The sequence below is a fragment of the Porites lutea genome, chromosome 13 (assembly GCF_958299795.1).
Source record: "Porites lutea chromosome 13, jaPorLute2.1, whole genome shotgun sequence".
In the NCBI taxonomy this organism is placed as follows: Eukaryota; Metazoa; Cnidaria; class Anthozoa; order Scleractinia; family Poritidae; genus Porites; species Porites lutea.
In genome coordinates this window covers 6,041,540-6,052,524 of record NC_133213.1, presented here as the reverse complement: position 1 = coordinate 6,052,524, position 10,985 = coordinate 6,041,540, and the positions used below count along the sequence as shown (strand labels likewise).

Below are 10,985 nucleotides of genomic sequence, written 5' to 3'. Positions count from 1 at the left end.
TGAAGTTATTACTTACGACTATTCCAAAGTTCTTTTACAATTATTTTGTGTAGCAGGTAATTCATTACTTAATGTTTATGTTACTTGCTTACTATTTATTGTGTCTAGTTTACATTTTCTGAAAAGCTCTGATGGTGTTATTTAATTGCGGTTGTAGCTCTTATGGTGATCAGACTCTTAATATCTTAACCTTGTAACCCTTTTTAAAGCTCGGTTGTATTTCAAAGTTGTGAAACCGCAAAGCTACTATCGTTTTTATCATGCTTTTATGCGATATTTAAAGTGCACTCCCTGTGTTATCGACACAACAACCTGCTAAAAATCACCAAAGACTACACCTCTTTTCTACTTTTTAAGTCTCACTGAACCTTAATAAACCTCAGAGAGCAGCAAAATGAACGTGTAAGGGATGGGCGCTTTCCAGATCATCAATTTGAATAGAAAGAAGTGTGACGTCATGTTACCATGGTAGCAAAATTTTTGGATCACAGCAATAGGACAATTGCCCGATGACGTCATTTTACTGCAGCTACCAGAATCCTTAAGTTTGTTGTTTTCTTGTGCAAATTAGGACTATTGTTCTTTAACCCTCAGCGGAATTGACAAATTTCAATAACAAAGCAAAAACGAAATGAATTCTGGTAGTTGTAGTCAAATGTCGTCATTGTGAAAATGGCCTATGGGGAGCTTAAGCAACGACGACGGCGACGGCAACGAGAACGGCAAAAAAGCAATAAGTTTAGAATAGCAAAACAACAACTTTACACCTGCATCACGCTTTTTTGACATTTCTAAATTTAAATACGGTCCTTTCCGATTTAACTCCACTAAATTTAGGCAACATTTGACAAATTAATTGAAACTGAACAAGATCGATGAAGTCAGAAACAATTTTAAGTGACTGTTTTTCGGTTTGTTGTCATCCAGAAATTTTGCTACCTTGGCGACGTGACGTAGCGACTTCTCCTCTCTATTGAATTGAAGGTTGCCCAAATGTATTCCGGCGCGAAACCTCCCAAGCGATGGAGGGCGAGGAGAAGCGGCTGTACTCATGTTCACTTTCTCGACCCATATAAGGGAATCCAGATTCCGGAATCCAAGAAATTTTTGCTGGTGGAATTCAGAATCTGGGAAAATTTGTTTCTGGAATGCGGAATGCCGGGCTTTGGAATCCGAAATATAGCTCAAGGAATCTGGAATCCTTTTCAAGATTGGAATCCAGAATCCAAGTTTCAGTGACAAAGACTAAACACCAGTACCAAGGAATCCGGAATCCACGGCGTGGATCCAGAATCCAAGACTGTGCTGGATTCACTTGCATGAGGCGAAGTTTTATTTTCAGTTTATCTAGTTTTAATGTAGCACTATGCCAATATTAGCACTGTGTCATGCTTAAGACAATGTTGATCTTCTCTCCCCATGAAAGGAATCCCAATTTCGGAATCAGGGAAATTTTTGCTCGTGGAATCCCGAATCCGGGAAAATTTTCATTGTGGATTTCGGAATCACACTAGCGATTGGAATCCAGTATCCAAGTCCCACTGACAAAGGCTGGAATCCAGTAACTCAATGGAATCTGGAATCTAGAATCCAATTCCGTATTGGATTCTAGGCGAATCCTCTTATAGACAATTTTTAGGGCCAAACTTAACTAATCAATCATCGTAGCTTTATTGTTACAGCATAGTGTTATATAATTGGGCATATAGGCCACCGTAATGATCAATCCAATCCTAGCCGCAACATAGAAGATCTTTCCCACATGAACATATCACCAGTCGTTAGGTCGGAGAGTTTCTGTGACAATTAATAGGAGGGACATGAGTTCAGGTCGGCCTGTTTATTTCTGATCTAGAGAACTAACATCTTTTCCGAATCACCTGTGTAACAGAGAGAATATAGAATATTTAGATTTAGCCAGGGCCAAAAGCGAAGCTCTCTTTAATATTTATAAATTCCTCAAAGAAAATATAAAATCGAGTAATACTAAAGACAAGGTGAAAACAAGGGGAACGGAGAAAACAACAACAATAGATTTAATTAGCAAAAAAAACAACTTTGCACGTGCAGCACACTTTTTTTTCTAATTTCCAAAAAAAAAACGACCTTGCACGTGCAGCACATCTCTTTGTACATTTCCTTGCCCTTGTTTTGCAGGACTAAGACGTAAAACTACTTTAAACTTCCTATTTACACGTTTTATGGCGGAAATGTTTGCGTTCCTGTTTACGCTGTTTTTTCACTGCCGCTCTTTTTCACCTTAATAGCCGCAAGCATTTCTCATTTTCTCACCGCCGTTATATAAATAAATTTTCGACTAACGAAATTCGTCCCCATTGTTATTTATTTTTCGCTCTAGCTCTCTCCCGGTTATCCAAGTCAATTTATAAAATAACTAAGATAGGACGCGTGGTCTGATTGGTTAAAACCCTATGGTTTATTGTGCCGGTAAACTCATAGAAAACTGAAACATTTTCCGTTTTACTTAAAGTTAAAGCTTGTAAATCACTTCCCTTCGGCTCGTGATTTCAGGGCCAAAGGAGCTCCGCTTAAAAGGGTCTCTCACAGTATTTCTACAATGGAACCTCTACAAACGGCCACCTTTCTACAACGGCCCCTTTCGTCTGTCCCCAAGGTGGTTGTTGTGGAGAGTTTCGATTGCATTTATTTTTTTTTTTATCTAGGGAAAGGAAACAGAAGAGCAATAGTTCTACATGATGCGAATCCATTGGGCAAAACAGCAAACTTGTCGTGGTCTCGCGGCTGGATGTGTGGCTGGACCCCCCATGGACTGTGTTTCTCGCCCGACGAAAAAAAAGACATTCACGACTTTTACGTGATTCCTTTTCCACTCATAAAGACCCACGTTTATTGCGAACAGAGGCCCAATATAAACTCTGGCTGGGGATTTGGCTTAAACTCAATCATCCTTGCGCAGTTTTCAAAGGCAAACAAGGGCGAACTTTGGCAAGGACTGGTCAGAAGATACACTCAAAATGGCCATGGCACTATACTGAAATTTAGAGCTAAAACGTTTTTTGCATCTTTCGGTGTGAATCAAGTAGAGCAAAGCTTTTATGCTGGTCAGGTATATCTGGAAGGTAATTACACATTATACATGTATGTACAAAAAAAGGAAAATATTACTGGATCGAAGTATCTGGGTCGTCGTGGATACGGACAAGCTGAAACCCTCCACAATGTCGCGGTATTTCCGTTTACCCTATAGAGCGTTTTCACATGACGTCACGGCGGCCATATTGGTGTCCCAAAACAATGAAACGGCGGCCATGTTGGTATCCCAAACCAATCCTCTGGGAGTTGAACTCTTTTCTTATGCAAACGCTTTCTTTTGTTTCAATAAATTTGCGTAGATGCAGGCCACGTGAGTGAAAACACTCTATATTTTACAAAATGATAATCAGAATATGTTTATATTTTTGCTTTTAATTTGGCCTTCCTTAGGGGTTTGTCAAGAGTAGCCTGAGTATCAGGCGTTTCAAGGGAGCAAAGGGAAAGAGAGAAGCGAAAAGGGGAAAAAGCGAAGGGAGAGAAACGCCTAACACAAAGTGACGCTTTTATGGAAGCCTTCCACCCTCCCACACATTGATTCAGTTTTAGCCAGTCAACTAGAGCCTCAATCCCTTAAGGAGCTTTTTTTTAAAAAAAGGTTTGGGCCGATATAAATATATGTCTTTCAAAGAGCGAGTGAAATACGACGACTGTCAAATGATTAGTATACATTAAAAACAGCCGCTTGATATATAATTAATCTCCCGTTGTCGTTTCTCTCTTCTCCTCCCCACCCCCCTTCCCCCCACACCACGGCCCCTATCCCCATAAACGCCTGATACTCACTGATACTGAGGCTCTCTGGTATTACGTTTGAAATGAAAGGACTGATTCTCCCTTTTCTATTTGTGTAAAGGCTATCAAACAACACGATATAGTTACGGCAGGCTCAGTGTAATTGTTATACTAAGTTCAGAAAACTCCTGTTTGCCCCATCTACAGCTACTCAGTGCAGCTGAGGTGGTAATTTCCGCTTACATCGACTGCATTTAAATAGCTTAACAACTTCTTGGCGAAACTTCGGGCAGCGCATGGTATAAATCAAAGGATTCGCCGCTGAGCCAACGAGCGCGATCAACATCGACAGCAACTCGAATTTCAAGGTTTTTTGGTCGTCTGCATGATATCCTGTCACAATCATCCGCACAAAAGCAGGAGACCAAGTAACGAAGAATACAACAGTTACAAGAATAAAAAGGCTCGTCAACTTTTTCCGGGCTTTCAAAAGCGCAACATTTACGTTCGGTTCCGCTTTAGACCAAGCATAGCAAATAACTCGTGAATAAGAGAAAACCATAGACGCAGTCGGCAAAATGAAGCCAAATATGAAAAGAACAATTGAATACGTCGTGTTAAAAGTTTCGAACCAAGTGGTTGTACGTGAGGCTCTTGTTATCCTGTTTGCTCTTTCTTTGGCAACACTTGAATATCTCTCAAAGGTAATGTAATAACCCGGTGCACTTAAAACAGCTGCCACAAAAAATATTGCGCACACTAATTTACGTATGAAAGTTTTCGTCACTTTTCTCATGTGCACAAATGGTTTGAGAATCGCATAGTACCTTTCCATTGATAAGGTTGCAAGAATATAAATTGAGCTCAATGCGTCGAAAGTAAAATCGGCAGTCGCATTAGAGGCGTCTTTTGAAAGGAGAACGAAGCTGGTCAAAACCTCGACTGAAAAGCACAGATCGGCGCTTGAAAGAGCTTGTAAAAGAAAGGTGTTCGGACATTCCCGTAGCCTCTTGTTTTTCTGAATAATGACTATGACCATTAGATTTCCCAAAACATTGTAAAGGTAGATTGGAATAGTGGTGTAAATTATGATTGAAGAAAACATTGAAACCATTTGAAGAAAAAAGATGAACTTGATGGCGAAATGTTGGGATTCAAATGATCGTATGCAGTTATCGAAAGTTGCACCCAAAAGGAGCTTTCTTTATAAACATACAGATAAAATTTGGCCGACCCCCTCTAAGTGTTTGTACAACAAGGAAAGGTGTTCCTTTTAAAACGAAGTTTTATTAAGAGTACTTCTTTTTAATTGCTCGGCAACAATAATGTTTACCTTGCGCGAAAAAACTGCCATAAAATGAGAAAACCTTAGGAAATTAATTAAGAAGGTGCAGATGTTCACAGATGGTCCCTTGTGTTTGAATTTGTTTCAGTCAACTGGAATTGCGGCTTAACCCTACTTTTCCTTGAGTGGACGCTTTTATTGCTTTTGCTGTTTTACCAAAAGTTACTATTCGAAATCAGCGATGTAAAGGAAAAATAAAGAAAAAAAATGAACAAAATCTGTCAATATAAATGCTGTATACTTAGGGTGCGTTCGATTGAGAAATCCGGATTTAGATTTTCAAAATCTAAATCTGGATTTCCCAATCGAACGCGAAATCCGAAAACGGATTTTACCTCCGAGAAATCCGTCCTCGGGGTGGATTTCAATTAAGAAATCCAATTCCGGATTTTTTGGATTTCCCTTTCTGTCGTTCGATTGGGAAATCCGAAAAACGGGATTTGCAAAACTGTTCTCGTGAACAGCGGTCTTCTTTTTACTGATTATGTGCATGCAAGACCACTGTTCCAGAGGACAGTTTTTCAAATCCTTTTTCGGATTTCCCAATCCAACGGTAAAAAGGAAAATCCAAAAAATAAATATTTCAGCGTTGAAATCCGTTTTCGGATTTCGCGTTCGATTGTAAATCCGAAATCCGGATTTTAAAATCTAAATCCAGATTTCCCAATCGAACGCACCCTTAGAAAGCGAGCGAAGAGTTTCCACTCTGATATGCCATATACTATTTTTCGTTTGATTTTTAGGGGCTCACGATGCTTGCAAGTTTTTCAAAACGGAGTGTTTGCCAAGTGAATACTGCGTTCCGCGGGTGCTGTCGGGAATGGTCTGGCCGGGAGAATACAAATGCCTTTGTAGAAAGGGTTGGAAAAAAGTTCGCGGGCGCGGATGTGTTGGTAAGGGAGAGACTGGTATTTGCGCATGCACCGATGAAAAAAAAATGTGCGAATCTTTGTCTCCTTTCAAATTGTTCTAGAACTACTGCCTGATATAAAGAGGAAAGAAAAATACCAAGATATCATTAATTGATTCTGGATACGTAAGAAATAGGAATAACTCGTTTGCTTGGATATGTTAAACTGAAAACAAACTAAAAGGAAACAAAACAAAACAAAAACACAAAATAAAAAATATCGCGGACTGTATACTTATGTGTACATGTTACATTGGCAACAGTCATAAGGTTTATGGCTTGCAGCTCGCTCTGTTTCAGGTTACGTTGTTGTTTTTAATATTCCTTTGCCGTCACTTGCTCTTCATAAAAATTTGTTTGTCATCTGCCACCACCCTCATTCACTGCATTGCACCTCTGTATTAATTGACGGCGTTGACAGCAAGACGTCATTACTCGAGTATAGACCTTTTTAGCTTTTGTTTTCCCAATTTAAACCACGTGATGTTCCCCGGGGAATTTGCCTTTTGTCTTTTCATAAATCATGCATTCAATTTCCGAGTAAATACACGTCAAAGGACGATATTTGAAAGAAACAGTTATGGTCTTAAATGGGAAAACATTACATACACGCTAAAAAAGTCTATTAAGCTCGACACAATCCCTAGCCTATACTCTACCAAACCGTTGTTCTTGTTGCAGACATTGACGAATGCGGTGCAACGTTCTCTCCGTGCAGATGGTGGGCTATTTGTGTTAACACACTTGGAAGCTACTCGTGTCATTGCCGGAAGGGCTATAGGGGCAAACAATGCGATGTCGGTAAGTATTCCGTGTACATAAACAGGAGTTTACCAGTGCTTCCTCTGCGATGCACCGAGTCCGGTTCACTTACCAAGCTTCAGGGGATCAAGCGAAATATTGGATTGATGATCTAATCCAACTCGATGCAATTGTTTGCTGTGGTTAGCCGATATGACACCATATGTGACAAGATGCAATCGTTGTTTTTATTGCCACACCTCGTGAAATTTAAAGTTCTCTTTATATGGAGAAAATTGCATATTCAAGGCATTATCTATCATCTATTTTGCCCCAATTCTAGTACCTTCCTAACTCGAGAGAATTCAAAATGGCGGATTCATGATATGATAACGTGATTTCCATATCAGATGACGTCATCGAGTTACGTAAACTATCATACCTTCAATAATAATAATAAATTTATTCATTTATAGTGCGCTTTTTAACATACTAGGTGATCAAAAAGCAACATTTAATGCTTCACTCTCATATGTCTAAGGCTCAATAAATTTTAAATATCACTATGGACAGGTCGAGGGTTCATGTCGAACATACTGTGGCCTACTAAGCTTTTTAAAGGCTTCATTCATTGAACGTTGTTCATTTCTCAGATATTGATGAATGTCAGATGAAGCCGTGCCCAGATAACAGCATCTGTCAAAACACACCTGGCAGTTTTAATTGTACTTGTCAACCCGGTTTTTCAGGCAAAAGTTGCTCAGGTAGGAATTATTATAGCGTATTTCACATATAATGAATCGAATAATCCCTGATTATCGTGAAGAACGCGATATTGCCAATTTAGCTTATCATTTAGTATACCCTTTCAGGAATGTGTGGCAGAGCAGTTAACACCTCGAACTCTAGATCTAGAGGTTCGGGTTTCCAGCCTCGCCCGTCGCTTAGTCCCTTAGACAATAAACGTTACTCCACTTTGTTGTTTACTTCACCCAGGTGTATAAATGGGTACCAGCGACATACTGCTTGAGGGTAAACCTGCGATGGACTTGTCCAGGGGGGAGTAGCAATACTCCTAGGCATGCTTCATGCTAGGGAAACCGGGATAAGCTCCGACCTTTTGGGCCTTTTTCTGGTTTACCTTACCTTTTTGATTCTCAACAACTATGAAATTGTAGCTTATGTTGTGAGAAACATACATGTATTACATATAAAATAATTACCGAAGACATAGGCAGTATAAGATCTCAAGCAGTTTAAGGCCTGTGACTTAGGGTTTACTTTTGGAAAATGATTTATTGGCTATAACTTCGGTATAGATGATGACGCTAAATCAGAATTTGGCACAAATAAGGAACTCATCGTCCTTAACATTTTTAAGTATGAATATTGTGTGCTAAAAATCATAAATTATTGACCAATTGGTGGCCGGTTTACAAACAAAAAATCGAGCGATAGCATTTCTCTAATTCATATTAAATATTTCTAACACTTGAGGCTTGGAGTGACCGTCCTTTGCACTTCAATAAATAATTATGAGGGAAAACACCATTTCAATCTTGAATCATTTAAAATTTAAATTTTAAATTTCATGTACATTCATTCCAAACGTAGAAAGTTAGGTACGTTTATCCTCTTTCAGAAATGCAATTTGAGTACCCATTTAAACAAAGTAAATTCGCCACCAATTCGCCAATTTCCTTCATTTTCAATTTTTGGTCACGTGAGGTGCCACGTGACAATAATTAAACGTGAAGTCGCAAGAAAACCTACCTTTGGGGAAAAATTCATTTTGTCCTGGGTCTCCTAGCGAGAGAGATTGCTAATCATTCATATACTTTGAACACACCTTTAACCCAGGCCTTAAAGATGCATCTACTCCGCATATCCCAGGATCTTTTTGTTTTGAAAAAGGGAAAAGGCACTCACATTTTTTCATTTTAAAATCCTTGGGGAAGAGGTTCAAAATGCATTGCATAAGACGAGTAGAATGAGCACTGAGACTGGCTTTGCATGAAGTTACCCAACAAGACCATACTAGGTTGATATATATGCCACATTCACGTTCTACATTCTGAGAGGATTCAGCGATGTTAAGGGAGTAGTTTTGTGCGGAATTATCACATAGAAAATTCGTAGTGAAGATACTTTACAATTAGAGAGCGTACAGTACAAATGCGTACTCCAGGCAGAGAGAATTTCAAATAAGATTAGTATTTGTTTGATTGCTTTAGAAGTTTCAGGAATGGACTCATCGTCCAAGAATGAGCCAATCATCACATTTCAAGTCGTAAAGCAACACGCTGTGAAAGAAATTTCCATCCCTCGACACAAGCCTGTAACGGTCATTCGCAAGGCCGTGCACATTACAGACTCTGGATCTAAAGAGAAGGCAATCATGGGATCACTAATTGCGACGCTCAACCTTTTGGGAATATTTCTTTATTGGTAAGAAGACACGGGCTGTTTTCCGTCCTTAAATATTTTTTAATAAGGGATTATATATTTAACACTGAATTTGATTTACTTCAATTGACCACACGAACAGGGACTTTTCATTTTCCTGGCACCAAATAAGACTTTTCGTCTTTGTCTTGGAAGAAAACAATCACGGTTTTGCTCCCGCGATGTGAGTTGAAGCTCGCCAAATTTGCAGCTAAAGGTTGCTTTTAGAAGTTCTACGCTTTCTTCTCTCCCGCAGCGCGGCTTAAAGGCGCTTTTTGTTTCGGGACAATCCGCTCAGGTGCTTGGCATGAAGGATATTCAGTTGGCTAGCTTTCGCGACTGCAATCACTTGATCCGCGTAAATCCATTTGGACATCTCCTCCTATAATTGACACCTTGTTTACCACCCAAAATTTTTGCATTACTTTTGTTTTTAATTGCTCCTAAGTATGACAGTCGTCCAACAAGAATTTGAGGGCATCAAGAGTAGAGTATGGGAGACTGATGTGCAAATGTCGATGAATGTTCCATCGAGCCTTTGTCGGAACTAAGAGAGAGCTACCACAAGATGGGATTAATTCTGGTACCCAACCTCCTATCAGAAATCACGTTATTTCGTTGTATTGTTGTTAGAAGCTCAGATTAAAATGTCCGCTATGTTTACTTTGATCCTTTGAATCTTCTTGTGGGCAGTAAAACAGCCCATGCTTACAGGAACAGGAGTATTTTATTTGTGAAGGATAGAAAGGATTAGACACGCGTGCTTCGCGCAAGATTCTCGTCCCGTGCAGTCTAATCTTTTAACTGATCATTTCTTGTTTACCGTAGGAGACAAAGGAAGAAAAAGAGAAATGAGGAATTTAAAAAAGAGGGCGAACAAGACAATTTATCCTCTCAACTTCTGGAGACGGAGGAAAGAAATTCAAGCTTTGGAGCGGTTTCGGTAGAAGAAGAAATTTTTCCTAGCACTCAAATGTTGGTAAACAAGGAAACTGTTTCAAACTCTTCATTGTTAGATAAAGAGTCTGTTTCTCACAATATGCTGTTAAAAGATATCGTACCGACAGGCACTAATTCATTTACGACAAACAAGGAAAGAATTCTTAGTGAAGATTTAATTGCGTCCAACTTAGATCAGACGATCAGAGTAAGAGACACTACAATCAAAAGTCAGTCAATGTGTGAAATAGCTTCTCAAAGTTGTGAAACATTTGAAAGCAAAGGAGATCTTCAAATCGACTTAGCTAAGGGAAGCAAAGAGAAAGTTTAAGCAATCATGTATTGGTAGATAGGGAAACAACTGGAAACTTTCAAACTTTGGAAAACAACTCTTAGCTCTTAGAACAGTCGTGTGTTCAGTAAGACAACATTAAAAAATGCTAGCTACGCGCTATCAGACATCGTCAGGCTGAGAAACTAGAAAAATTAAGGTCTTTATATTAAGAAAAACTAACTAACTATGATCTGAGATAAAGGTTTTCAAGATACATCTACTTGATACAACTGAACTTGAATGTTACCATGATCGTGAACAGCTAAAAATCGATTAAGTTCCGCACATTGCATGCGTAAAGTAGACGAAATCTAGTTTTACAACACATGATATAAAAATTTGAATTGCCATAAAAAATTGAAATAAAATTGATCGATCTGCACTATTTACCCCTGGTCTTGAGTAGTTACTTGTATTCACTTCCGATCGATCATCAGCACAATCACTCACCGTAGAGGTTATTA

The 10,985-nt window shown here is 39.1% G+C and overlaps 1 protein-coding gene across 1 annotated transcript; it reads left to right on the top strand.

Moving 5' to 3' along the window:
• The first annotated feature begins 4,385 nt into the window (after positions 1-4,385).
• On the top strand, positions 4,386-10,518 carry LOC140922287 (uncharacterized). The gene is made up of 6 exons (XM_073372287.1): positions 4,386-4,452; positions 5,896-6,045; positions 6,744-6,863; positions 7,457-7,567; positions 9,038-9,251; positions 10,077-10,518. Exons 1-6 carry the CDS (start codon positions 4,386-4,388, stop codon positions 10,516-10,518), a joined length of 1,104 nt encoding a protein of 367 aa, XP_073228388.1.
• Positions 10,519-10,985: the final 467 nt, after the last annotated feature.

Excerpts from the sequence above, each read along its gene's own strand:
- LOC140922287 (XM_073372287.1), top strand. The coding sequence starts at position 4,386 with ATGAAGCCAAATATGAAAAGAACAATTGAATACGTCGTGTTAAAAGTT. Across the intron at positions 4,453-5,895 it reads TTCGAACCAAGTGGTTGTAC|GGGCTCACGATGCTTGCAAG; the intron begins GTGAGGCTCTTG and ends TTTGATTTTTAG. Across the intron at positions 9,252-10,076 it reads TTGGGAATATTTCTTTATTG|GAGACAAAGGAAGAAAAAGA; the intron begins GTAAGAAGACAC and ends TGTTTACCGTAG.